Source organism: Eubalaena glacialis, chromosome X (assembly GCF_028564815.1).
Source record: "Eubalaena glacialis isolate mEubGla1 chromosome X, mEubGla1.1.hap2.+ XY, whole genome shotgun sequence".
Taxonomy (NCBI): Eukaryota; Metazoa; Chordata; class Mammalia; order Artiodactyla; family Balaenidae; genus Eubalaena; species Eubalaena glacialis.
In genome coordinates this window covers 118,677,505-118,704,745 of record NC_083736.1, presented here as the reverse complement: position 1 = coordinate 118,704,745, position 27,241 = coordinate 118,677,505, and the positions used below count along the sequence as shown (strand labels likewise).

Here is a 27,241-nt window from a genome sequence, read left to right as displayed (position 1 = left end):
CTTTCTGTGATTCCAGTTAGTTTCTCTGTTCTTCAGATTTGATAAATTTGTATTGTTCTCTCTTTAAGCTTTCTCTGTATACTGTCATCTCTATTCTACTGTTAAGCTCATCCAAAGTTTCTATTTCTCTGCTAAGATTTCCTATCTTTTCATTCATTATTAACGTATTTCCTTTACATCATTGAGATAGTTATGATAGCTGCTTTAACTCCTTGTTCTGCTAATTTCCATATCTAGTTCACTTCAAGCTTGGTTTCTGTTGATTGTCTTTTCTCTTGAAAATGGGTCATCTCATCCTAGTTCTTGTAGGTATGTCAATTAACTGGGGGCTTTATCTGCTTATTGTGAATATTTTGCTTTTAAGTCTTTGGATTCTGTTATATTCTTTCAAAGAATGTTGATTTTGTTTTCTTTTGTTTTAATGGTCAATTTACTTCATTGAATTTAAGCTAGAAATTGTCTCTCTTAGATGGCAACTCAAATCTCAGTTCAGTTTTTTAGCCTTAGCTGGGTTGTTTGGAATCTGCCATGTGCTTTCATGGTTCAAGGGTCATGCAGAAATTTGTACAGTTCTTATACACAGAACTTGGATCCCTCTCTCTTTGGCTATCTACTTTCTGGGATCCCCTCCTCCCTTTCCATTGGCTTCCAGTGGTTGCCCTGGACTCTCTCCTTTATTTCTTTAGGATATGAAGACTTTGGATTTTCTATTTAAAATTTAGCCACCATATGAGGTGCTAGCTGTTGTCTGCTCTCAGACTAAAAGTCTCTTTAAAACTGGAAGACCCACACCCTTCTTCCAAGTGTCAGCTCCTCTTCGGAATATGCCTGTTTTTGTTCATTCTCCAATGCCATCAAGTAGTTAGGGATTTGGTTTGGTTTGTTTTTTTGTTCACAGAATATAGATATTATCCACGGAGGGGTTGATCTGGTAGGAGTTCAGTCCTGACAGCTCATTTTTACTCTAACTACTAAACCTGCAAATGTTTGATTAAGAGTTCTGTTGAGTAAGACTTTAAAGGGAGAGAGAAGAGGATAGAAAGCAGCAAGATCAAAGGATTTGACATGGGAAGGTGAACATGGCAGAACCTTAAGGGAAAGTCCAGAAATCCATGTAAGAGGTGGAAGGTATTTCATGGTCAACGGTACTCTCTAAAATGGGAGGGATACAAGAATCATCGGCTGCTAGAGCTCTGCGTATGGAAAGAAAGCCTATGCAGGACAGAGTGTACAAAGTTTGCTTTGTCTATTGAGACTGTCCTCAGCCTCAACATGCCCCTTTGCCTTTGCCTTTTCCTTTGCCTTTGCCTTTGCCTTAAGACTACTCTGAAGTTTTGTTATACGTTTAAAAAGACCCTGCTTTACCTAGTCCTTAATTCTGTTTATTTCCTCAACATTTTCAAGGCTTTCCCACCTAAAGAGCATATCTTTTAACCTTAGGAAATTCGCAACATACATAATGATGAATTAATGGGAATCAGGCGAGAAGAAGAAATGGAGATGTCTGATGATGAAATAGAAGAAACAACAGAAACAAAAGAAACTGAGGAATCAGGTAAAGATTATTCTGCTTTGCTTTATTTAACTAACACCTACTGGAAGGGATGATATTTTAAAACCATTAACAACCGGTAAGGTATGGGCACAAACCCATCAGACTGGAAGCAGCTAGAGACAATTGGTAAGGCCATATAAGTACACACTGGCTGAATGTCAACCCTGTGGCTACAGGACTTACTGTGGTCTTAATTTACTGCCATCTTTCATCATAGTACCTAACTAAAAGTGGACTTTCTCTTCCTAGGAGCATTGGACATTTAGGTGGTATTGTTCTATATTTGGCTTGGACTTATTAATAATACGTTCTACAGTAGAAACCATAAGACAGTTTATGTATAAATAGGTAACTAGCCAAACTTTTAGGAAAAAAGTTAGATCCCTACATGACTTATACTTTACACCAAAATTAATAACAGATGGATTGACGATTAAAATGACAAAATATATATATAGCAAAAGAAATGTTGGAAAATGTAGGAGTTGGTTATATAATTTGGGATGAAGATCTCCAAAGATAGAAATCTTAAAGGATATTTTTGATAAATGTATCTGCATAAAAATTAAATATTTCTCTTTAAAAATCACAAAGTTAAAAGAGAACCTAGGGCTTCCCTGGTGGCACAGTGGTTAAGAATCCACCTGCCAATGCAGGGGACATGGGTTCGAGCCCTGGCCTGGGAAGATCCCACATGCCCCGGAGCAACTAAGCCCATGCGCCACAACTACTGAGCCTGAGCTCTAGAGCCCAAGAGCCACAACTACTGAGCCCATGTGCCACAACTACTGAAGCCCGCATGCCTAGAGCCTGTGCTCTGCAACAAGAGAAGCCACAACAATGAGAGGTCCACGCACCACAAAGAAGAGTAGCCCCTACTCGCCGCAACTGGAGAAAGCCCACGCACAGCAACAAAGACCCAACACAGCCAAAAATAAAAACAAATAAATAAATAAATATATTAAAAAAAAGAGAGAATCTACAAACTAAGTGAAAATATCTACAATATATGAGTCTACCTATCTGCTGCCTTCCATTGTGGTTACCTGGAGGTTTATTAGGAACCAAACAGGGGTCTACAAACAGTTGTCTGGGTAAAGGCTTTTGCTCTTACCTAGTATAGTCAGGACCTCACTGTGAGACGATAGCCATGGTATGGGTCCCCAGTGGAACTCAAATGGCAAACCTGTTGAACAATATAACACACCACCCTTCAATTTCATAACAAATCATCTTGGAGGGGGGTTACCATGGGAGAGATTAAAACATCAGCTAAAAGATGAGTGTTTTCAGTTAAACCATTCTATACAGTCTTAGCAGTCAGTAAAGCACAGTGGACAAGACACTGGACCTAAAGTTAGAACACCTGAGTTCTAGTCCAAGCTCTGCCTTTCTTGACATAGAAAGGACTTCTTCCTCAGTGAGCCTCACCTTCCACACTTATAAGAAACGCATTATAAAAACTGTCTAACAAAGATTTTGTAATGGTTAAGTGAATTCATTCACTCCTTTAATAACTATTACATTCTCAGCCCTGTGCTAGACATTGGAGATATGGTAGTATACTGCCCCCACTGTGTGTGTGTGTGTGTGTGTGTGTGTGTCTGTGTGTCTGTGTGAGAGAGACAGATAGAAAACAGATTGATTATAATGCAAATCAGAATTTATTGGTTCCTGTACTTGCATATTGAAGTGAGCAGCTCTAGCCACTTGAGTGATCCCAGAATCTTCACTCCATGAACAAAAACTCTTAAGGAAAGAAAATCACCGAGTCAGAATTTTTTAAAAGCATTCATTAGCTGTTACATCTGAATTTCCTCTATTTTTGCCATATGTTAGATCCCTAAACATATAAACCTCCATAGATATTAAATAAACCCTTTGTAATCAGTGAATAGTTAATATTTTCAGAACAGCAAACTAATAACTGCAGACACATACTATAAACTTATAGCCAAGATAAACAAAAAATTTAATAATAATTGAGCTATTCAAATTATTTAAGTGTTTAGCCAGGATATTTTATAGCTGATTAATCTTTGATTTGTAGGATTGTCTCCACCTCAGTATCTGCAGTATTGTATACAGTATAAATCCACTGTTACCCTGAAATGAATGCAACCGTAAGTTTGAGCATCCACTTGATAAGTTGCTGAGTTTGAGGAATTATTGGGGGAGGAGAGGGGTATATGGGAGATTCAGATTGAATGCACTTACTAGGGTTATATAATTGCAGTTTGCTTCTGTATCTCTTTTGAGTTAAAAGCTGTACTGGCTACTGCACAGAATCTTATTCGTTTAGAGACTGGAAACTCCCTGACAGATCATCTTATAGCTATTTTCTTTCCTGTTCCACATGCCAGGATGCTGCTTTGTCAAATAAAGCTATCTACAATAGACTTAATGGAGCTTACCAAATAGCTTTTCTCCCAGAAGGTTTCAATTCATTTTAATTCAAGGACTTTTGTGCATTTTTCTTCCCCTTGATCGTACCTAATTTTGTTATTGCATGTCTGTGTGAGCCGGTGAGCAGGTCCTCAGTTTTTATCTAAATCAGCTACATGTTTTAGTTATCGCTTGGTTCCAATTAAAAGCTTAAGCAACTAGATCTCAAAGTTTTATTTCTCTCTCTCTCCATGCTACCAAACTTGAATTTCAGGAGCCTATAGCATGTTTTTGGTTAAATATACTTCCCAGTCTAAGTATGAGTCAAAGCTAGCAGTCTGTTACCTTTCCTTGAAGTGCCACAAAATTTCTGTTCTGTGAGATTCTCTATGGTAGCTAGCCCATATTTGTGATTCAGAACTGGAAATACTCTTGCCATGGAAGAAAAGACCGCCGTGCTCAAAGCAATGTGTTGAAGAGGGAGAATCACATCAAAGCAAATCATGATAGTGTGAAACTACTTCATTTTATTGTTAACCATGATGGAAAGTACATGTACCCAGTAAACATTAAGGATAGCTGTTCCCTTTCAGCATCTATCTTCTGCCTTCTTCACTTAAATTGGTGGTTTTCAGATTTGGTATATATATATAAGAATCACTGGGTTACCTTTTAAAATTCAGATTTCTGTGCTGTAGAGTCTGCTTCAATAGGCCTGTAATAGGGTTTGGGAATCTAAATTTTATCAGCCATCCTAAATGAATTATATGATCATGGTCCAGGGAGCACATTTGGAAAACATTGACTTAGACTAATTCTCCACGTTGAACTTCACAAGTGTTTCTCAGTTTTTTCTCCCCCTTTAGGTGGGACAGAATGGCTAGAGGGGTCTGGAGCTGGTTGGTTCCCTGGGTTGGTTAGGCTCTGGTACTACCCCAGTAGGTTAGGCTATGGTAAAATCATTTCTTCTGAAGGCAGCCCTTTTATAGAAGAACATGATGCTCTGGCATATCTCAAGAGGGTTTCTTTTTCCCCTCCCCTGCTGGAAGCACATAGGAATTTTTCTCCAGTGTTCACTCTGAGGACCAGGTGGAGCCCCTGGAGATAAAACTCACAAAAGTGTAGGGACCTAGCTATGACTGGGTCTCCCTGGAGTTTTTAACTCTCAGACTTATTTACACTGAGCCTACAGCAAATTGCCAAGTACAGTTTAGGTTTTCCTACCTTGGCACTGTTTCCTGTGGCGATATCTGCTCATGGGTTTCTGGTCTGGTAAGTTGTGATTCTCTGTAATCACCTGTTTGTCTCTCCAATTTTGGGTGTATGAGTTTGCCCTGTTACTTCACTTCTCTGTTGTATCTAAGAAGAGTTGTTGGTTTTTTTCAGTTTGTTCAGCTTTTTACTTGTTGTTAGGATGGAGTGGTGACTTCTAAGCGCCTTACATGATAGACCATAAACTGGAAGTTTTTTTTTTTTTGGCCTCACTGCACGGCTTGTGGGATCTTAGTTCCCCAACCAGGGATCGAACCCGGGCCCTCAGCAGTGAAAGCGCAGAGTCCTAACCACTGGACCACCAGGGAATTCCCCAGGAAGTCTTGTGTCTTAATTTTTACATTTACCTTTCCTCTATAGGATCAGTTAAGGCTGCATTTTTTAAAAATAACTGTCAGCCAAATTATTGTGTGGACAGTCATCAGTTCAAGACAATTAGCCTTCTATTTTATTATTACAGGCTCTTATTATTTGCTGCATTTCAAGTAAAAGTAACTGATGTTACCTAGAAATATTTTAGTGATGTTTGAGGTGAAGAATTTGAAACACGATGAGGACTTTTGTGTGTTGGAATTCTGTGTTCATTTACAAAAACGAGTCTTTGTGCTTTTGTGTCCATCTCTTGCTACCATGGCCACCTCAGATCTAAAGTTTCTCATTGAGAGGCTTTTTATACATGTCAATTTAAAACACCAAGTTTTCATGGTACTAAGGTGAACCACAACGGAATCTGGATATATGGTTTTTACTCCTTTGTATTGATTGTTTAGCCTTAGTATCACAGGCAGAAGCTCTGAAAGAAGAAAATGACAGCCTCCGTTGGCAGCTTGATGCCTACCGGAATGAGGTGGAACTGCTAAAGCAAGAACAAGGCAAAGCCCACAGAGAAGATGACCCAAACAAGGAACAGCAGCTGAAACTCCTGCAGCAAGCCCTGCAAGGAATGCAACAGGTAAAGACATTTTGGTTCTCTGAGTTTTTGGAAGGATAGTAATCAGCTCCTCACTTGTAAAAGGGCCCCCGCAAGCAAATAGAATAGCAAACCTCTTATTTTCTTGGTATTGTGTTCTCTGGCATGGCTGAGGAAGGGATGATGTATTGTAGTTCATGAAATATTCTGGTAAATGCAGAGATAGCAATGGATCACCAATTTTCAAAGAATGTGCATTCAGTAAAAAATACTTAACAATAAAACTACACTGAGCATAACCTAATCTTTTCTTTATGCTACGGAATGTACTTTGGGATTTGGACAGGGTCTCAAAGTCATTATGAAGAACCTTAATTACTTAGATATGCAACAGTGCTGGTGAATAAGTATCTAGTTGATACAATGCTAAACAATACAGTCTTTTAGAAGAAATGGCAAGAATCCTACCCTTGATTTGGTTGGAAGGAGAGGTGTTATGGGTTTTTAAGTATCAGTGCTTTTGGGCACATAATACCAATTTGCTTTTGTTTTGTTTTGTTTTCACAGTCATTTATGTGAATGAGTTTATCAGCACGTTATCCCAAGTATAAAAAGTAAAGTAAATAAGTGCATCCAACTGTAATTGCATTCAAATACAACATTGTGTAACAGATGCTCAATATCTAGAAGTTTTATGTAACCACCACAGCAAGCCTACTATTTAAAAGATATCAACATCTGTTCCCATTATAGTAAAGGAGTAGTACTTCTGAGTAAGGGTACTATCCTCTTCTGTCTTGCCGGATTACCAACCATTTTCCTCACAACTTAAACTGTCCAATAATTTTTTAATTGTGTGCCTTGGAATTATCTAGGGCAAAGCTTATTGATGTTTGGAAATCACAAATTGTGAACAGGGAGTCTCTTCTGGCACAAAGAGCCCCATGTTCCTATTACTTCTGCTATCATTGTCTTCCTATGTGACAAGCAATATCACATTAATATTTTACCTTTCCTATTAACAAAATGTGTGAAGTAATGCTTACCTTCCTTTTACTGTCACCGTGGAGTTTAATTAGATCAGGGATCTAGTTTAATTACATCAGATATCTTTCCACCAAAAAATACATCTCCTCAGCTAGACTTCAAAGAATTTCAACAATGTACATCGTACTGTGTCTTTTAGCCCTCCCAATGGTCTTTTGCAAGCCTCTGAAAAGCAAAACTTTGAAAACATTTTCTTGTTGTTGTTTTCCCCTCTTACCTTGATTTGAAACCACTCCACATAAGAATGGAGTGGTTCAATTTTAAACTAATGAACTTTTTTTCATTCCATCACTTCAAAAACTTCGGTGAGACAATTAGGTCTCTACCTCCTGAAAAATTAATTTTACTCATTTTGATTACTTTTTATTGGAAAATAGCCTTGTAAACAATGGTAAAATTTCTCCCATCTTATCCCCGATAGATGTATAGTCTAATATGATGGTTAAGAGCATGGGCTGTGGGGTTGACTCAACCTGGGTTTAAATCCCAGCTCTGGCACTGACTATCTGAGTAGCCTTAGGCAAACCATTAAACCTCTGTAACCTTCAGGCTTATGTATCATAGGTTTATTGTGAGGCTTAAATGAGATCATGCATATGAAACCCTTTGCCCAATACTTGGCACATGTTAGATGCTAAATACATAGTATTTGTAGTAATCATTAATGATGAATCCAGTTCCTTGCCTACTGATAAGGGAACCAACATTTGTGAAATTTGGATTCTTTACTACTTTTCTCGCAGAAATTGAACTTGGCTTGGAAAATGGCTATTTGCAAGAATGCTTTACACATTAAGTTCTATGCCAAAATCAAGATATTGTCCACATAGTATTAACTGCACCCTACCCTTACATCTGGCTGGAATAGGAAAGTTAAGTGGTTAGATCAATTAGTTTCTCAGACTCTTTCTAAAATATGAACAAATCCAAAAGATTCATAAGAGCCAGATAAAATAACTTCAAGTGAAAAGTATCTTAATTTTCCCTTTAGTATCTCTGCATGGAGAAATGATTGTGTGTGCTGGGGGAAAGTGAGGAAGGCCTGCCTAATATCTAACTTCAGCCAGTGTTTTTAAGTGAAGTGTGGCTTCTTAAGACTTGATTGTCTTTGGTCTTTCTTGTAGCATCTACTCAAAGTCCAAGAGGAATACAAAAGGAAAGAAGCTGAACTTGAAAAAATCAAAGATGACAAGTTACAGGTGGAAAAAATGTTGGAAAATCTTAAAGAAAAGGTACATGAGTATTAAGGGACCCTTTTCCCTTGCCCCCTTCCCCCTTTTCAGTGACAATGAAAATGCCCTGGAAGCTCCTACCAATAGGTATCAATGTGGAATGGTTGGTTGATTGGGGATTAAAAGCCCTTCTCCAGGGTAATTCTTGAATCAAGGGCTCTGCTTTTAGGTATGAGTCCTTGGCATTTCTAAAGGTTCTGGAGAGTATACTTTTCAATGAATAAAATGTCCGTCCATCCCTAACATTCCTCAGTCTTCCTTCTTGGAGAAGGTCAGAGTATACACCTCATCCCTGCTTCATCTAGTCAAGCAAATAACAACATAGAAAGCCCGTGTGACACAAAATATTTTCAATTAAGCATTTCATTAAACGAAGGAACACAAGTACAACAGAACATTGACATTTCTTTGCCAACACTCCATCTAGTGTAATAATGAGCTGCTGCAGGTTGAAATAGCCAAAACCAAAAGGGGGGAAACTTGGAAAGCAAACAAGGAGACACATTATTCTAAAGCTAGATAATAGCAACCGGGAAGGCAAAATGGGACTTTGCCTAATGAGAGCCTGCAGCCATAGAACCTCCAGTGAGGACCTCTGAGAAAGTCTACTAACTTCTAGATGGATTAATGTATCTCAACCATGCATCGGGTGCCCAGTCTATTTAAGGTATATAAAGTCTACTGATGGCGTCTCCCTGTCACACCTCTCTAATTTCCTTTATGCCTGAACATTGAAGTGAACTTATCCTCTGAAAAGAAAGGCCCATTGACCATAGCTGCCTGACTTAATGTCTCAGAAGAAAGAGAAGATTAGCGGGCTTCCCTGGTGGCACAGTGGTTAAGAATTTGCCTGCCAGTGCAGGGGACACGGGTTTGAGCCCTGGTCCGGGAAGATCCCACATGCCGCGGAGCAACTAAGCCCGTGCATCACAGCTACTGAGCCTGCGCTCTAGAGCCCGCGAGCCACGACTACTGAGCCCACGTGCCACAGCTGCTGAAGCCCACTCACCTGGAGCCTGTGCTCCGCAACGGGAGAGGCCACCGCAATGAGAGGCCCATGCGCCACAGCGAGGGGTGGCCCCCCCTTGCCGCAACTGGAGAAGGCCCACGTAGCAACGAAGACCCAGTGCAGCCAAAAATAAAGAAAGAAAAATAACAAAGAAAAAAAAAGAGAGAGACGATTAGGAGCTTAGACCAAGAGCCAGAAATCAATTCCACAGTTCTACAGTTCCACAAGAGCTTGTGATTTTTCTCTTCTGTGCTCAGGGCAGGAAGATGCAATGCATACAGGCCCTGGGTGTGTTTGCCAGCATAGTGACTTCCCCCAGAGTGCCATTAAGAACTGGCAACCTTGGTGTAGTTGAAACAAATGATTGAAAGTGTTTTCTTCCGGAGGCCATTTGCAATATGCTTTTAATTTTTCCACTTCATAAAACCAACTTACTTTCCAGTTTTGTGGGTGTTATTAAAGAAATGAGCATAATCCCAGACAAATTCATTTATCAAGCATTTAATTGAAAAGTGCCAAAGCTGCTCTATTTAGCAGGACTTTCCTCATACTATCAGAGCTTCTAAAATGTCCCAGAGCTGCTACTTAGCTCTGTTTCCCTTCTTGCATAAGATGGAGTGTGTGTGTAGTGTAGCCAGAAGACTGTAGATGAACGTGGGGTTATCCTAATGACATTAAGCTTAAAATCACTCTTCAGGATTGACATCACAAATTGACTTGAGGACATTTTCGTGTAAGCAGCTCTCTGCTTTGTAAAGTATTTCATTTAAAGAAGTGAAGGGTCAAATGGCATTGAAAAATCTTGCAATATTATACCTAAGTCTAAGTGTTTCCCATTTTGCAACTAAATATACCTTGAAGTGGCAGCTAAAGAGGACAGGGAGAGAAATCCAACTGATAATCAGAAAAATGTGAGTCAGAATATGTTTCTGTCCTGTTATTTTAAGTGAGGTTTCCTTCAGGGAAAGTCATGACAGTTCATTATAATCTGATCTTCTCTGGGAAGCTGATTTGTGACCAAATATTTCAAACTGTCACAATTAGGTTAGGAAGCAAAGTACCATCACATTAGACTGCAAAAAAAATTTCAGGTTGAAAGGAAAGCAATAAGTTTTGGTGAGGAGGGATATTTTTTCTTTTTGTTTGGGTTTCTTGACAGTAAACCACAGTGTGAGTTATTGTCAGTGTTTGGCAATATAACAATGTGGTGACTTATGTCTGTCTTACTGCAGAAAGAACTAGCTCTTTGAATCTGCTAGTAAAATTCAAGGTGATATCATGAACCCTCCCTTGAATTCTGATGGCCCATTTCCTACTACCTTATTGGCCATTCTACCCTTTAAAAGAGCCATTAAACTTTTTTTTCCAGTTTGTTTCCTTTTCATTTCTTTTTAATTTAACATTTTAACCGTGTGCTTCTCTTTAAATGAAGTTTATGTTATAAACACTCTGAGATCATTCCATTATTTCCAGTTTTAGGAAAATACTATTCCTCTCTTTTCTGTAACTGTTGAATATGCTTCCTAGTAATTCATAGTGTTCTATTTTATTTTTATTATTTTTCATGATTAATATTGCCATCTGTGAAATTAGTTGTTTTATTTGTGGGGATCTAATTTTTCCTGAATTGATGATGTATCTTAATAAAGCAGCTTTATATTTGTTTATAAAAAAAATTCAAGGTGATAAGCATCCCTTCAATTACCTTCTAATTTTTTAAATGCCAGCTATAATCAAATTGAAGTCAGGTTTCAGTAAGGCTACATTTTGATTCAAGATGGCTAAAACTTCTCAGGATGTCTACATATCTTAAATGAACCCCAATCTGTTAAACTCTCACACTTAAAAAATGGCTTACTGGATCATTTAATGTTTTAAGGGGGTTAGAAGCACATGTACAGCCCGTGGCTTAGAAGTGAGCCAGCAGTTTAAATCAAACTTGGCATGATGGTTACTGACTGGATTGGATTCTAAAGACCAAAGATTGAGTAGGTCATCAAGAAAGGTTTCCCTTCTGACTACAGCCTGGAAGCCTGTAAATCCACAAAACAACATGTCTTGCAGCAAAGACCATTAGTTTCATTCAGGGGCAGCATCCTGGAAGCTTTGAAGGCATCTTTAAAGAAAAAAGAAGGAAACCTGTCCCTGCTGACGGCTTTTGGAAGGAAAGAAGTGACGAAGCATCCGAGTCATCCATGATCTGCTCCCCCCTCCAGAACATTTCCCCAACACTTTCTTTTACAACAGCAGTGAGACCGAAGCACTGATTTCTTTTATTCCTTCTTCTGAAGGCTCTTGCTTCACATTTATAATACAGAAAAGATGTTCTCAGTACCCAAAGAGAGAAAGAAAAACCCGAGAACGGGCTGGAGGCATTTTTCAGTTTGGTTGCTGGTCATGGATTTCACCTGAGTATCTCTTATGAAACATACACACTATGCTCAGAAAGAGAAAACTTTCAACAACAAAGAAGTCCACTGTCATGGTCATTTCTTGCTGTAAAGTCATAAATATCCTAATTGATAATGTCCTTATCAGAGAAAAGAGAGAGAGAGCTGATAGTCAATAAATAGAAGCTCTAATTTTTAGTTCAAGAGCCAACAGTTGATTACCTGTGAGTGGATCAGCTACATTGTAGATTCTCCATTCCAATATGGGACTGACCTTTAGCATAGTGTGGACCTAAAATAAAAAAGAATGGTCCTTTTCACATTGGGTGGCCTGGCATGAAATCCTGGCTCTACCATTTTCTAGCAATGTGATCTTAGGCAAGTTACCTAATTTATCTGAGCCTCACTTTCCTCACCTGTAGAATGGAGATAAAACATACCTAACAGTGCCTGGCATCTTACAGACAATAAATGTTGGGTCTGGTTCCCCAGACTACTTGCATAGAGTCAAGAATGATAAAGGCAGAAGGGAAAAAAAAGACTAGTGAAGATGAATGTCTAAATTTTTGTGTGTGTTTTGAAGGCTTATAAGGAAGCTTTGGATTATTGGTGATGCTTTTGTAATTTATACTATTTTCCCTCCCATTCAATAAGCAAAATTGCACAGTATTGCTTTCGAGGTGCTGTTAAGAAGTTCCCTGTTGTATAATTGAAACCAAGTCTGTTACCATATAAGGTGCACTGACCCGGAAGACATATTATTCCCACAGGAAAGCTGTGCCTCTAGACTGTGTGCATCGAGCCAGGATAGTGACTACCCTCTGGAGAAGACCCTGAACAGCTGTCCTATCAAATCTGAACGCGAAGCACTGCTAGTGGGTAAGGAAGCTAACACACACATTCAACGGGGAGAGTGCAGTGGAGTGGGGGGAAGGATTAACCTAAGATGCATAAGCACATGCCAAGCATATATGAAGCATGACAGTGCAAGGACCCAGAGTCCTGAAGACAACAGGGTAAGAACAAGTACAGATTTCAATCAAAATGGTAATAGCAGCTCCCAGCCCTCTTCAAACTCCTGGTGACCACTGCCACATCAAGTGTGTCAGTATAAGTGCTATGCTAAGAGGGGGTCCACTGGAGAAACACGTTGTAGATTTTTTAAATCTCTAAGCAAAGATAGGTGAGCCCTCTCACTCCCACTCAAGGGACAGTGCAGACATTGTTTGGCAGAGAGCTTCTCCAGATGGGCCTCCGGAGAAGGTATGTGTCTCTCTCCTGTCTTTCCAGGTTACTGGCAGGCGACTCAGGAGGCTGTCTGTGGGGTGTTGGACCCTGGTGGGCTCTGATGAGATAAATGCTACAATTGCTCTCGTTACATAAAATTTTTTTCACAGAGGCAAGATAGCATAAGTGGTTAACGAATCAGACAGAACTGGCTTTCTGTCTTGACCCCACCATTTCCATCCTGAGCTTCAGTTCCTCCATCTGCAAAATGGGCATAATAATATTACCTGTCTCAAAGTAGCTGCAAGTATTAAATACGACAATTCATCTAAATCACTAAACACAGTGCCCAGCCCATAGTAAGCCCTCGATAAATGAGAAGCATTTTGCACTTACAGCACTATTCACAAATGCTTGTTGACTTTATATTCTATTTGGAGAACAGTGGCAGATTGAGCCCCTTTTAAATGACTAAAATATTCAGTCATTTAAAAGGGGCTAATCTTGGGCCTCAGCAGATAATCCCGGCTGCCTTCTAGGAAGCTGAGCCACACTGTAGCCTCACCCCAATCTCAAAAGTTCTCCACACTAATTAGCTTCTGCATATTTTAAAGATATATCTGCCTCCTTCAGTAATGGATATTGTACTCAGATTTAACACTTTGATATGTTAATAAAGATGCACAGGGGGATCTGCCAGTGAGTCTTCAAGAAGAGTGACAACTTATTTCCGTTTTCGAACTCAAAGTTCTTTAACAAATTGGCATGGCAACAGGGAGACCTGTCAGAGAAGAGCTATGGGTAGGAGGAAACCTCTGTAAATGGATAGTTCTAGAAACAAAGATTCTTAAGTGTTTAATGTTTTGTTTTTTAAAGAAAGTAGTCTTGAACTCACAGAAAGGAAAATCTATTTTTTAAATTGGTTATTTGGGTGTGAACCCACAAAAACTGCTTCGTATTTTGAAATCTGTGGAGTTACTTCTTGGCATTTGACAGGATTTCTTGACCATAGCATCTAGAATTCCTTTGAATATGGACTGTCTTCTTCAGAATTTAAGTTTCTCAGCTTGAGTCAGTGTTTACAAATTCAATTTACCAAGTCATTTAAGAGTAAAGTAGTGTTATAAGTAATAGTATCCATTTTGAATAGAGTTTTGAACCCTACCATCAGTTCCTCCTGGATCCTCCAACCTACCCGCTTGCCATCTAATATTGGAGGACTTTTACAGAGAACTTATTTGAACTTTAAGCTACAATTTAAACTTGTGATATTCTTTGTCAGGTGCTTAAAGGGATAGACAAGTCATAGTTTATAAACCAAATCAAATTTAGCTTTTATCTCCTGGCAGTTTTCAGCAAACTCAGTTCTGGGTCTGTTTGATATACCTAAGATCTTATGAAAGGAGATGAATTCAAAAAAAAATAAAGAAAAAAATAGTAGACTTTTGAACAATTTATATGCTGCCTGTTGCCAAAGAAAGAAGTAGTATTGGCACAATTAACCTGGTGGCCAGAATAATCAAGGCAGTATGTGTAGCTGCCAATCACTCCAGAGTTAGAAGTCATACAGATCCCTGGAGGCTGTAAATTGCTATAAGAATTCTGTTACTTGAAGAGATTCAGGGCTCTGAGGACAAACAGAATGCTAGTCACCACTTGAATGAAGGAAATGTTTGGCTCTTCTTTACAGACCTACTCACGGAATAAAACCCAAATACAATCAGCAGATTCTCTTGTGAGAGGCACAAGGTTAATCAGGCAAAGTACATGATTTGTACTTTTGCCACAACAGCAAGACATTATTAAATGCAAAAGAGGCTAAAATCCAATTTAAAGATGGTTCAGAGGAACTGCAAAAACCCAGCACAATCTAAAGTCATTGTAAAAGTCTAAATTCATTGTAAAACGTAGAACTCAAATGGCGTTTAGCCTTCATGAATGATGGAGGTGACTCCTCAAATGCCAGCTTTTCTGCATGCGGTATAGTGCAGTGAGAGGCAGTACACGTAGTGTTTGAGAGCAACTGTCTGGATTCAAATACCTGCCACTTACCAGCTGTGTGACCTTGGGCAAGTTGCTTAAACTTTCTGTGCTTCAGTGTCTTCTCATCTGTGAAATGGGGATGGTAATACCTACCTCACAGGGTCGTTGTAAAGATTAAATGTGTAAAATATATATAAACTTAGAATAGTGCCCAATACATAATATGATGTACATATGAGTTGGCTCTTGCTAGACGCTATCATGTGGCATCTCAACGAATACAATGCTCAAGTGTAACCTCCATGCTATTGTCTCTATAGGGATTATCTCCACATTCCTTCATGTCCACCCATTTGGAGCAAGCATTGAATATATCTGCTCCTACTTGCACCGTCTTGATAATAAGGTATGTGGGGGCCTGAGACGGCCATGCAAGGCGATGTAGGGTTCTTTGTGAACAGGTGGCCTCACTCTCCTCAAGCACAAATAAGTCATTAGTAATCACTGTAAGGAAATTTCCCTCACCTATTCTCTCACTGTGCTTCAACGTAAAGTTTCTCTCTTGCTAGTAGGGTGACCGGCTGTCCCTGTTTGCCTGGGACTGAAGGGTTTCCTGGGACTTGGGGCTTCTAACGCTGACACCGGGGAAGTCCTGGGCAAACCTGAATGAATTGGCCACCCTACTTCCAAGATCTATCTTAGAAGAATTTTCCTCCTTTCTTTTAATTTACATATCACATGCTCATTAACAGATATTTCTCACCAGTCAAACTTTTGCCCTGGGCCTTTAGCCATTAGCACTGCCATTATCTACAATGACACAATCAAGGCAGGGACAAAAAAAGTTGGAACAATAAGTCTGTAATACAGACTGCATATTTGCTCACAGCTGATCTCATGGGCCAATTCCTTCCCTGAATGCTATCCCGTGGGGGAGCTCACAAAGCATCAGGAGCAAGGGTAAGTGCCAGTTCCCTGGAAAGTCAAGGATGCATTGCCTCATATAGGCAGGAGGGGACTCTTGACCCCTCAGAATAAATAAACTCATGATAGAATTTTTTCAGAAGCAGCATTCAGTTAAAGCTGCTCATGGATTGTACTCACTATTTCATAGGATCTGGGCCTTTTGAGAAGTGCCATTGGAATGCAGACTTCTGACAGTTAGATGTCCAAAATGTTAAGCCATTTAAGCATATATCCTCTTTTTTTTTAACATCTTTATTGGAGTATAATTGCTTTACAATGGTGTGTTAGTTTCTGCTTTATAACAAAGTGAGTCATCTATACATATACATATATCCCCATATCCCCTCCCTCTTGTGTCTCCCTCCCACCCTCCCTATCCCACCCCTCTAGCTGGTCACAAAGCACCGAGCTGATCTCCCTGTGCTATGCGGCTGCTTCCCACTAGCTATCTATTTTACATTTGGTAGTGTATATATGTCCATGCCACTCTCTCACTTTGTCCCAGCTAACCCTTCCCCCTCTCCGTATCCTCAAGTCCATTCTCTAGTAGGTCTGTGTCTTTATTCCCATCTTGCCCCTAGGTTCTTCATGACCATTTTTTTTTTTTAGATTCCATATATATGTGTTAGCATACAGTATTTGTTTCTCTCTTTCTGACTTACTTCACTCTGTATGACAGACTCTAGGTCCATCCACCTCACTACAAATACCTCGATTTCGTTTCTTTTTATGGATGAGTAATATTCCATTGTATATATGTGCCACATCTTCTTTATCCATTCATCTGTCGATGGACACTTAGGTTGCTTCCATGTCCTGGCTATTGTAAATAGAGCTGCAATGAACATTGTGGTACATAAGCATATATCCTCTTAACAGAGGCACTGGCCTATTTGGTAATCCAGCTGTGGTGATACATCCTCCACATTTGTTTTAGTTCTAGCTAGCACTCCCCTGGCATTTACCTCTGGGAAGTGATGCTATTCTGCAATTAAGTGGCCAGCCCATTTGGCATTGAAGGGAGGGATTCAATGTGAGCACCAGGACCAAGTGGTCTGTTGAGGTCGTTTGAAACTGAACTCTGTGTCAGTAAAAACGATCCAGTTTTTTTAATTGCAAAAATAATGCAAACATATCCTCTTTAAAATGTAAGCAATATAGAACTACAGTAAAGACAAAGGGAGAGTTCCCCACAGTCCCATCTCTCAAGGATAACCATTGTTAACAGTTTGGCATATCTTATTTCAGACCCTTTTTTATACATCTGCTGCACCTATATTGTATGTATATATCTATAAGCATTATAGATTTATGTTTTTTGAAATGGGGATTCAACTCTACATGATACTGTGCAGTGTGCTTCGTTCACTTAACTGGATACAGTCCACTACTAACACTGGGGAAAAGGCGTGACCTCACTCCTAGTCTGGTGCCAGTTCCTCCTGAGCAGCTTCCTGCCAGGGTAGTACCAGGGCCTCCCAAAGAGAACCTGCAATGGTACTATAAGAATTTGGGGGTCCCTCCTACCACCTTTAGAAATATTCGCTGTGACAGCAACTTGGGATTTCTTTAAGGATCCCGTAGTGCTCTTCAGCCAAGCCCTAGTGCCCAGGTTCACAGTTAGGAAAGTTGCTACTGTGCTACTAACATAAAGATGAAGCAAACCCTAAGGGTCAACAGATTTGTTTTTGTTTCTATGTTGGGGTGTGTGTGTGTGTGTGTGTGTGTGTGTGTGTGTGTGTGTGTGTGTGTGTATGAGAGAGAGAGACACAGAGAGAGAGAGAGAGAGAGAGAGAGAGAGAGAGAGAGAGAGAGAGGGGTGGGGAGAGGGAGCAGAGAAGTAGGAACACAGAGCATTCTCTATTCCTGTCACTTTTCCTTTGTGAACTAAGACGTGTGTGAAGACTTCTGCTCTGGTGGCAGCCACTTCTGCCTCCCTCTCTTTCCCAAAGGCTTTGTAGCTTCAGTGGGCCTGAACGTAACATCACCAGCACTGATAAGCCATCATTCAGCTGGCTGCAGACCCAAGCCTCTCCGCATGACCGACACCAGCCCTTTCCCAGAGAAAGCTTGGTGGCGATCAATCTCAAAAACGTCATGCTAAGTGAAAGAAACTAGTCACAAAAGACTATATATTGTACAATTACACATATATGAAATTTCCAAAAACTGCAAAACCACAGTGAAAAAAATCTGAGTCAGGGTTTGGGAGTAAAGATTGACTGGAAAGGGGCACAAAGGAACCTTTGTTGGGGGGGGGGGCGGGTGATGATGGAATGTTCTAAAACTGAATCGTGGTGACAGTTGCACTATTGTATAACTTTACTAAAATTCATCAACGTGTACATGTAAAATAAGTGAATTTATTGTATGTAAATTATACTTAAATAAAGCAGTTATGAAATACAGAAACAAAAAGAAATCTCAGTGGACTCAGGCGGTCCAAGCAGAAGAAGGCTTCCACCTGGAATCCACTCAACCGACACGTACACACGCACAGGGAGGGGAAGGTCGACACCACGCCTAGCACACACACGTGCGCGTCAGCATTCTAAAGCAACATTGCGGGGGTGGGGGGGAGCCAGATTAGGAAGGTGGGACTGGTTTTGAATGGAGATGTACTCTCTGTCCCACAGATCTGTACCAGTGATGTGGAATGTCTCATGAGCCGACTCCAGCATACCTTCAAGCAGGAAATGACTGGAGTTGGAGCCAGTCTGGAGAAGAGATGGAAATTCTGTGGCTTTGAGGGCTTGAAACTGACCTGAATCCCTTTGCCTGACAACCTGGGATCCTGAAAATAAATGTGTGTTGGACAAGCTTAGAAAGTGATTTGTATTTTCAATGGTTTTCAAGTGGAAATTGCTTTAAATTTGTCAATTCATTCCTGGAATATCTTTTGAGTTAAAATAAGGATCCTAGAGCAGCACCTCAAGCTACAGGCCCTATAAAGAAATTGACTCAAACCTCAAGTGCTGTAACTTCCTCCTTTTCTGTCAATTGGTTGTCTCTTTTTATTAGTAGTATTTAAAAAGGCCTGAGGCTACAGAGTATTTGGGGTGTTTTCAGTGTCTGTACTACTGTTGTAGACTTTAGTATTTTTTAAACACTGTTAACTGAAATGTTTTGATGATTTATATGTGATTTGTGTTTCAGAACTTCTCTTCACATTAATGTTGCTACTGGTGAGAGGAATGAGAGGAGCACTAGGGACTCCATAACTGACATTGTCTTTCCAATTCCCAGTAGGCCAGTAAGTGAATAACACATCAGTGTCTTCTAGAAGGTGCTTGACCAGGTTCACCTTTTAAAAGACAAAGCATGGTTTGTGGCTTTTTACAAAATTACTGTGAACGAAAAGTTGACAAATGTTTCAAAGTTATTTTCTCTAATGTATCAGATAAAAGGTTTATTTCAGAATTTAAAAAAAAACTAGATGTATTCACAGAAAGCAAGTGTCCAGTATGACTGGCATGTGTATGTGGTATTCAGAATCACCTTGTAAATAGCCTGCTTTTAAAGGAGGTTATGTTTAGTTTTCTATGAATTAAAACACACGTGTGTGCTCACACACACACACACACACACACACACACACAATTAGCAGAAGGGATTTATTTTGATATGCTTCCCCTCTGGTCTTCTTACAAAGTCTGGTGGTCCCTTTTCTGCTGTCAGTGTGTTGAATTGCAAACCATGTACTGCTGTAAATACTATGTTTACTTCATGCTGAATGTCTGCAAAGAGTTGATATGAGTATTAATAGAAAATTCCTGGTAATGAATAAATAGCGGGCTAGGGCGTGTGAAGCTTTGCACAAATAGGTCGGCTCCACCTGGAGTGCTGAGAACTGGGACTCCTCTAGTTCTGCGGTGCCCATCAGCAGATTACAATGGCAGAGTGTGCGTGGACCAGTCAGGAAGTCCTGGTTGATGGAAAAGAAATGGAAAGGATGAGAACTGGGGACTAATATCCTGAGGCAGAGATGGTCTTTTCTTCTGTGGTGTTGGTGGTGCTTGTAATAACATAAGCATGCCCTCCCTTGAGTCTTGATTGAAAATAAGAGACTGTACTAAGTAAGCAAAGCCAGTGAAGAGTATTTCACAAAAATACTTTGTAAATCAGATGTCAGTAGTGTTCAAAGTTGTATTTTTAAAAGATAAATATTCCTTTTTTATACCTCAGTTTGGTGTCCTGTTTTGAATTGCTTGCTCTCTAAGTAATCCTTTAGTAAATCATCTCAATTTCTTCCTTTGAGTTACCAGAATATTGGAAGAAGATGCTAAACCTTCTGCTTTGACAGCTAGAAACAGGATTCCACAGCAGCCCATTCATGCTGAAAGCTGGCTTCCCCCTAAGCAACCAGCTGTGCCACCAGCAGGAAGCGAGGGTTATCTTTACAGTAGCTTCCTCACTGAAGCATCTCTGTCATCAACGCTACAGAAGGCTTTGATTCATCAGTCTCAGGGGTCGTGCAATGCCTTGTTTTAATAACACCTATGAAATCAGGGGAAATTTGCCACTTATCAATTATTTCTTATTTAAATAAGTTAAATAAAATGCATTTAAAGCAACAACTGCCACACCCAGACCCCTTGCTCTCCTTCACTTGATCTACTTGTAGTACAAATGCTCTCTTCCTATTATTCCTGCCAACTTAGTCCACGTGTACTTGAATATACTAGTTGTAATGGTGAATTTTGTGTCAACTTGGCTACACTGTAGTGCCCTGTTGCTTGGTTGAATACCAGTCTAGATGTTGCTGTGAAGGTATTTTTGAGATGTGATTAACATTTAAACCAGTAGGCTTTGAGTAACATATCTTACCCTCCATAATGTGGGTGGGCCTCATCCAATCAGTTGTAAAAGAATGAAGTCCTCCAAGGAGAAAAGAATTGTGCCTCCAGATTGCTTTGGACTCAAAACTGCAGCATTAACGCCTGCCAGAATTTCCAGACTGCCAGCCAGCCCTGCAAAATATCAAACTTGCCAGCACCCAAAATCACATCAGCCAATTCCTTAAAATAAATAAATAAATAAATAAATAAATAAATATATATATATATATATATATATATATATATATATACACACACACACACACACACACGTATATACATATGTGTATACACATACAGATATATACATATATATATGTATGTATATATACATCCCATTGGTTCTGTTTCTTTGGAAAGTCCTAATGCACTAGTCCAGAGTTGTTAAAAATGTATAAAAATAGAGTATGGGGACATATGTATGCATATGGCTGATTCACTTTGGTGTACAACAGAAACTAACACAGTGAAGCAATTATACTCCAATAAAGATCTATTAAAAAAAAGAGTAAAGGAGAATGCTACAGCAGTGTTAAAAAAAATAGAGTATGTTTGCATTATATTACATAATCAAATTGCAGCACATACCATCTCTCACAATCCTTTTCATTCACCATAGAAATCTATTAAAGAAGCTATTTTTTCCTTACAAATGCTATTTATTGTTCTGTTGTTCCTCCTGAATTTTGAAATTTTACTGTTTTGTTATTTTTAGGAGATACAGTAGTTAGATTTTTCCAGATAATAATGAATAGAAGCATTCTTTTATTTTACAAATGATTATTTCATCTCCCTTCCTAGTCCTGTGACATCACCAGTTCTGATTTTTTAATATTACCAAGTTGCTTGTTAAATGTCTTCAATGCAAATGGAAAAGTTAGTTTTCAGAGCAAATCTTGGACACATATCTGTGTTCAAGTTATACAGTGTTTCATATTTAATTGTGTCCCAAAAATGTATGCTTTTCATATAATGCAGAATAAACTACGTTACTTGAAAAGACAGCATAGATGTGCAAGACCTTTTGACTCACCTGGTAGGACTGGGTGAGCCCTTGGGATCCTTAGCTGTCTTGGACAGTCTATCAAAAAGACCTGGATTCACTTTTCACCACAACTGCTACCATCTACTGAGCACCTGTTATGCTCTCATGCTGCCTAAAGTCATTTCCCACCTGTGGACACAATGGGAGCTTCCATTTTTTAAATTAAGGAGAAATAGTACCTTCCCCAGAGAGTGGTGGTAAAGATTCAACAAGATAGTATCTGAAAATTGCTCAGCCAGTGCCTAGCCCAGAGTGCGTTCACAATAAAGAGTTATGATTATGGTTCAGTCAAAAGTAATTACGAGTCGTGACCTTGCTCTCATTTTAAGAAAAATGTTTTTGTGTTCACACCTAGAATTGTGGGGCTACATCATGTTGCTGGGCCTCAAGAAAGGAAATTCAGCTGTTTAAACATATTCGGAATATTAACTCAGTCCCAGGCACTCTGCCAGACACTGTGGTATACAAGAACCTAAGGGCAGGACAGGAATAAAGATGTAGACGTAGAGAATGGACTTGAGGACATGGGGAGGGGGAAGGGTAAGCTGGGACAAAGTGAGAGAGTGGCATGGACATATATACACTAGCGAATGTAAAATAGATAGCTAGTGGGAAGCAGCTGCATAGCACAGGGAGATCAGCTCGGTGCTTTGTGACCACCTAGAGGGGTGGGATAGGGAGGGTGGGAGGGAGACGCAAGAGGGAGGGGATAGGGGGACATATGTATACGTATAGCTGATTCACTTTGTTATAAAGCAGAAACTAACACACCATTGTAACGCAATTATACTCCAATAAAGATGTTTAAAAAAAAAAAAGGAGCATGGCTGGCCCTTGCCCTCAGGGAGCTAGAAGGGTAGGCTTTAACACACTGAACTTAAATCGTTCATCGTTTGCTACAACTGTGAAACAAACGTAGATAGCACTTCCTTCTTTCAGCTGAGACTCTGAGTTGAGAAGTTCCTAAAAGGCAGAGATGAGATTTGAATCTTGGTCTGCCCAACTGAAAACTCAAAACTTTCTAATGGCCCAGTATCTTATTTAACCTTCATATCAACCTAATTGCTAAGAATTATTATAAACCCTACGTTGTATTCAATACATTCACATGCCATTATAGAGAACCTGGTATGTACAAGCCTTGGTCCTAAAATTGAAAAGGGAACAAAATATGACCTCTTCCTTCAAGAGTGGACACTCTGGTGGGGATGCCTGCTAAATGACACAGTCATGTACAAGGTACTGCAGGAGGGACATCAAGGAAGGCTTCACAAATGTCAGGAAGTGTGAAACATGTTAAGAGGAGAAAACAGGCTCAGAAAGGTTAAATTATTTGCCCAAGGTAAACAGCTAGTATGTGACAAAGTCCAGGATTTGAGCCCAATCTGCCTGGCTTCAATTTATTCTCTATCATACCATGGTCCCCAAGGCCACTTTCTAACACTGTCACTTAACCTCTCTGAGCCTTTGTTTTTTCATCTATAAAGTGGAAATCTAAGTGTACTTCCCTCAAAGGGTCATTTAAGAGGCTTTGCTCAGTGTAAAGTGCCCATTACTAACTATGCTTGGCAAAATACATGCTCAATAAGGAGCTATAATAATTATTCGACTAATAATCATATTAACAATGCTTTAATGACACCAGAGCTACCTTTCCAGTATTGGGAATCCCATAGGGCCACAGGGTAACTCAAAAGAAGAATGAGACTGGCTGGTTCAGAGAAATTCAGAGATTTTACTGAACGATGCTCCATCAGAGGTAAGTAATGCCTGGCCCAAGCCTGACATAGGGAAGAAACTTCCTTCTGCTGTCTTATGATACAGTCTCCAGTAACCTTCCAATTTTACCCCTCCTATCACAGGACAGACCACATGTCATAAACAAGGCGGCCAGAGGGGCCTTAATCTTCTCTCCCATATCCCAAGATCCATAACATCATTGCATTCTTCCAGTTTGGCAGGAAGCTTTGAAGATCTCAGCTTGCCTAAATTTTCTATCTGGGTGGAAGATCTCAAAGGCATACTGAAGCAATTACTTAGGGCAACAGAAGGAAGGAAAAGGAATTGATCACACACAAGTACAAGCATTCAAGGCTGTATAACCTTATGGAGATGATCTCAGATCTTGGGTAGAAAATGGATGCAGGACATAAGAAAGAGTGTTCTTTACCTAACTGTGCTCACTCCAAGTCTGTTTGAATATTAGATTACCCTAAAATTGATAGATCTCTGGGGCATCAGACCTCTGCAACCTTAACTCATTAATATTCCTCAACAAATACCTCATATTGTGCTTCAAAGTGTTTTCAAACCAACTCTGTACACAGACATTATGTCATCTGATCTTCACAACACCCTGCAGGGGCAGATGGTTCCCTCCCCATTATTGCCATGAAGGAAAACAAGTCTCAGAAAGAGAAGAGCCATACCCCAGGTCACACAGCAACGTGGATGGTGGAGCTGCAGTGAGAATGCAGGACTCCTCTGAGTCCTCCCAATCTCCACCACCCTTCAGCTCCAGCCTCTGCCTAGTATGGCTGAGAGAGTATAAAGGAGGGGTTCTTAATTTTTGGTGCCATGTACCCCTTGGGAAATCTGGTGAAGCCTGTGAACTCTCTATCAGAATAACATTTTTAAATACATGAAATAAAATACAAAGGAAACCAACTGTATTGAAATAATACCATTATCAAAACACATGTGTGACATAGTAGTGTATGTGCTCCTATAACACATTAAATATCAATGTGTAATGACAGGTCTAATAACTACTATAATTCTGAAGTAGATAAACATAAATATTTCAAAAAATCTGCAATAACTTGTGATATGATAATATCTGTGATACTTGTGAAAAAGTCACAGGTACTCCTAATACTTCTGTACTTTGTTTACCTACATTTATAATGGAAGAAAACTCTAAACTTCAGTTAGAGGTTAGTGAAAATCTAAACGTATTTTTTCCATCCAAATTCACACACTTCCTAAGTTCTTCCCACAGTCTCTAGGTTAAGAAAAAAAAACTCCTGATAGAGGAGGTTGATGAAATATAAAGTGAGAGCCCCCAAAGTGGGACCAGGATTAGTTTCATTAAATATATTAATGTTTATAAATTAGAACAGTGCCCATCACATAGTAGCAATAAATTTTACAAATGATAGAGATACTGATTTTTTTGTACATTTTGAAATCGTGAAATTCTAAGTCAATACAAAACTGGCAGGAGAGTCCCACAAGTCTGTATTTCTGGGTGAAGAAGTGACAGATGAGCTTCAATGTGAGCAAACACAAAGTACTGCATTTAGGAGAAAATGAGACAAATGCTATTCACAAGATGTTAGTCTCCAAACCATCAGTTCTGGCAAAGGAAAGGGATCTGGGAGTTGTTGGAGAGAAGTCCAATGTGTGGTTGGAATCATAAAAAGACAACAAATTCTAAACACGTTAAAAAATAGAAACAAAATATAAGACATTATCTTATTCCCATTTTTTAAAAAAAGTTTTGTACCCACACCAGTAAAACAGTTTGTTTCCATGTGGCTGGACCTCAAGACATGAAATTCAACATTTCAATTCAAACGTTGCTCAAGTGCTTATTCTGTCCAAGACATTCTACCAGCAATAGGGGATGCAAGGATGAATATGAGAGTGTACCTGTCCTTGAGGAGTTTGAAGAGGAGCTCTAAGAATCAAGATTAGTGGGTTTTAATACATTAATGAAATATGTTCTACCCAATGGACCAGAACCATATAGTCCAAGAGAGAAAAACCTGGAATGTTGAATTCAGTGTTTTTCACATTATAAGCTCCTTCACCCTCCCCTCTCCCGCTTCCTCTCCCTCTGCCTCTCTCTTTCCCTCTCTCTTTCCCTCACTCACACACACACACACACACACACACACACACACACACACACAGAAGCGTGTGCAGCACTTAGCAACACCGGTATTACAAGCAATCATGCTTTGTTTATTCAGCAATAGAAGACATTGAGGTATTTAAGTGAGTTTACCAGATAACTGAAACATGCCCCTTCCAGTATCAATCTTTTTAAAAAAACCAATTTAAATGAAAACATTTCTAAGATGTTTTACATCCATTCCCATACTGTTAAACAGAGAGTTCTTGACCTGTCCTGACCTTGCTGTGATGACTCCATATCAAATCATCTCAATGACTATTAATTAAAAACGTTAGTTATGAGAAAACTACTGAGAAAGAATATTCTTCCACTAACTCAACTACACATGGAACAATGAAAGGGCTGATTCCCTGATAAACATCCTTGCTCATTAAATGGCTAAAACCAGCCTCCAGCAGCCATAACTAGCTATGCTAACCCAGGCTCACCATTCTAGACATGCTGGGGCTAAGAGCTGCTCGTGGGACCACTAGCAGGGATGTTACTCTGAATCTCAACGGTCTGAAGGGCTAAAGGTGCCTGCCCCTCTGCTGACCTAACAGCCTGGGGAAAAGGACACAGTATTGTCTCACTATTCTCCAACCTCTGCCCAAATATGCTAGTGAGAAATACTACCATGAAATGGCCATTTGGTTTATCAGACAGCTAAGTCACGAGAATTGGACTCCCCGGTTCTGTCACTGGCCCTGAGACCTTAGGCAAGTCACTCAACCTCTGGGTCCCATGAGTGGGACAGCGAGAGAGAGGATGCTGGCATTGCTGGCTAGATTTTTCTTTCTTGCTCACCTAATAGAACCGAGTAGGGCCATGATAGGGTCCATCAGACTGTGGCAGCCCAGGGTGATAAGCATTGTGTTCTGGCCAGTGTTCAGAAAGTGAATCTGCACTGTTATCAACTTGGCAAGCCAGAGACAGTGCAGGGCCTGTGGCAGCGAAAGTCCTGAGGGACAAAGGTGGAGGAAGCCACAGGTAGAGACACTTCATTGCCACCATCTCCCATGTGAACCCTCCAGCAACTGTATTCACCCCTTCTTCCCCCAGTTGGCCCATGACTCCCTCCTCCTTCACTTGGAAGGGCACAGAGACAAAATAAAATCATACCCACTGCAGACACCAAGCCCCAAGGCCAGTCTGGAATAAGACTCTCTATGGTCACCTTAGCATAATTCTGCTCTGCTGCATCCAGCATCGGAGTCAGAGCGTCTAGCAGCAGCTGCTTCAGCTAGTGTGCAACCTTGAGGCTGTCCTCTGCAGTGGAGTAAAGGAGGCTTGTTGAGTCTGTCTGACCCCCAAAGCACGCTGTTCTCACCCCACTCACTCGTAGTGACAGAGGGCTGGAATAGAAGCATCTCAGCTCACGTTCACAGGGAAGCAGGTATATCTCACTCACGTAAAGGCTATTGGTCCAGAAGTGCACATTTCGGAGATTGAGTGGCCCCTCTGGTTCTTCATTTCTCTCT

At 40.0% G+C, this 27,241-nt stretch overlaps 1 protein-coding gene across 7 annotated transcripts in view; it reads left to right on the top strand.

Annotated features, from left to right (window-relative positions):
• The window catches only part of ENOX2 (ecto-NOX disulfide-thiol exchanger 2), a 266,757-nt gene extending 246,597 nt beyond the window's left edge, over positions 1-20,160 (top strand). For 6 of the 7 annotated variants that reach the window (XM_061177647.1, XM_061177649.1, XM_061177650.1 and 3 more), the window contains 6 exons: positions 1,441-1,555; positions 5,983-6,164; positions 8,294-8,401; positions 12,571-12,679; positions 15,331-15,416; positions 18,613-20,160. In XM_061177647.1, coding sequence (XP_061033630.1) covers positions 1,441-1,555; positions 5,983-6,164; positions 8,294-8,401; positions 12,571-12,679; positions 15,331-15,416; positions 18,613-18,744 — 732 coding nt within the window. In that variant the 3' untranslated portion in view covers positions 18,745-20,160. The remainder of the gene's footprint in view (positions 1-1,440; positions 1,556-5,982; positions 6,165-8,293; positions 8,402-12,570; positions 12,680-15,330; positions 15,417-18,612) is intronic. The other variant, XM_061177648.1, reaches the window with a different exon arrangement.
• The last annotated feature ends 7,081 nt before the right edge of the window (positions 20,161-27,241 follow it).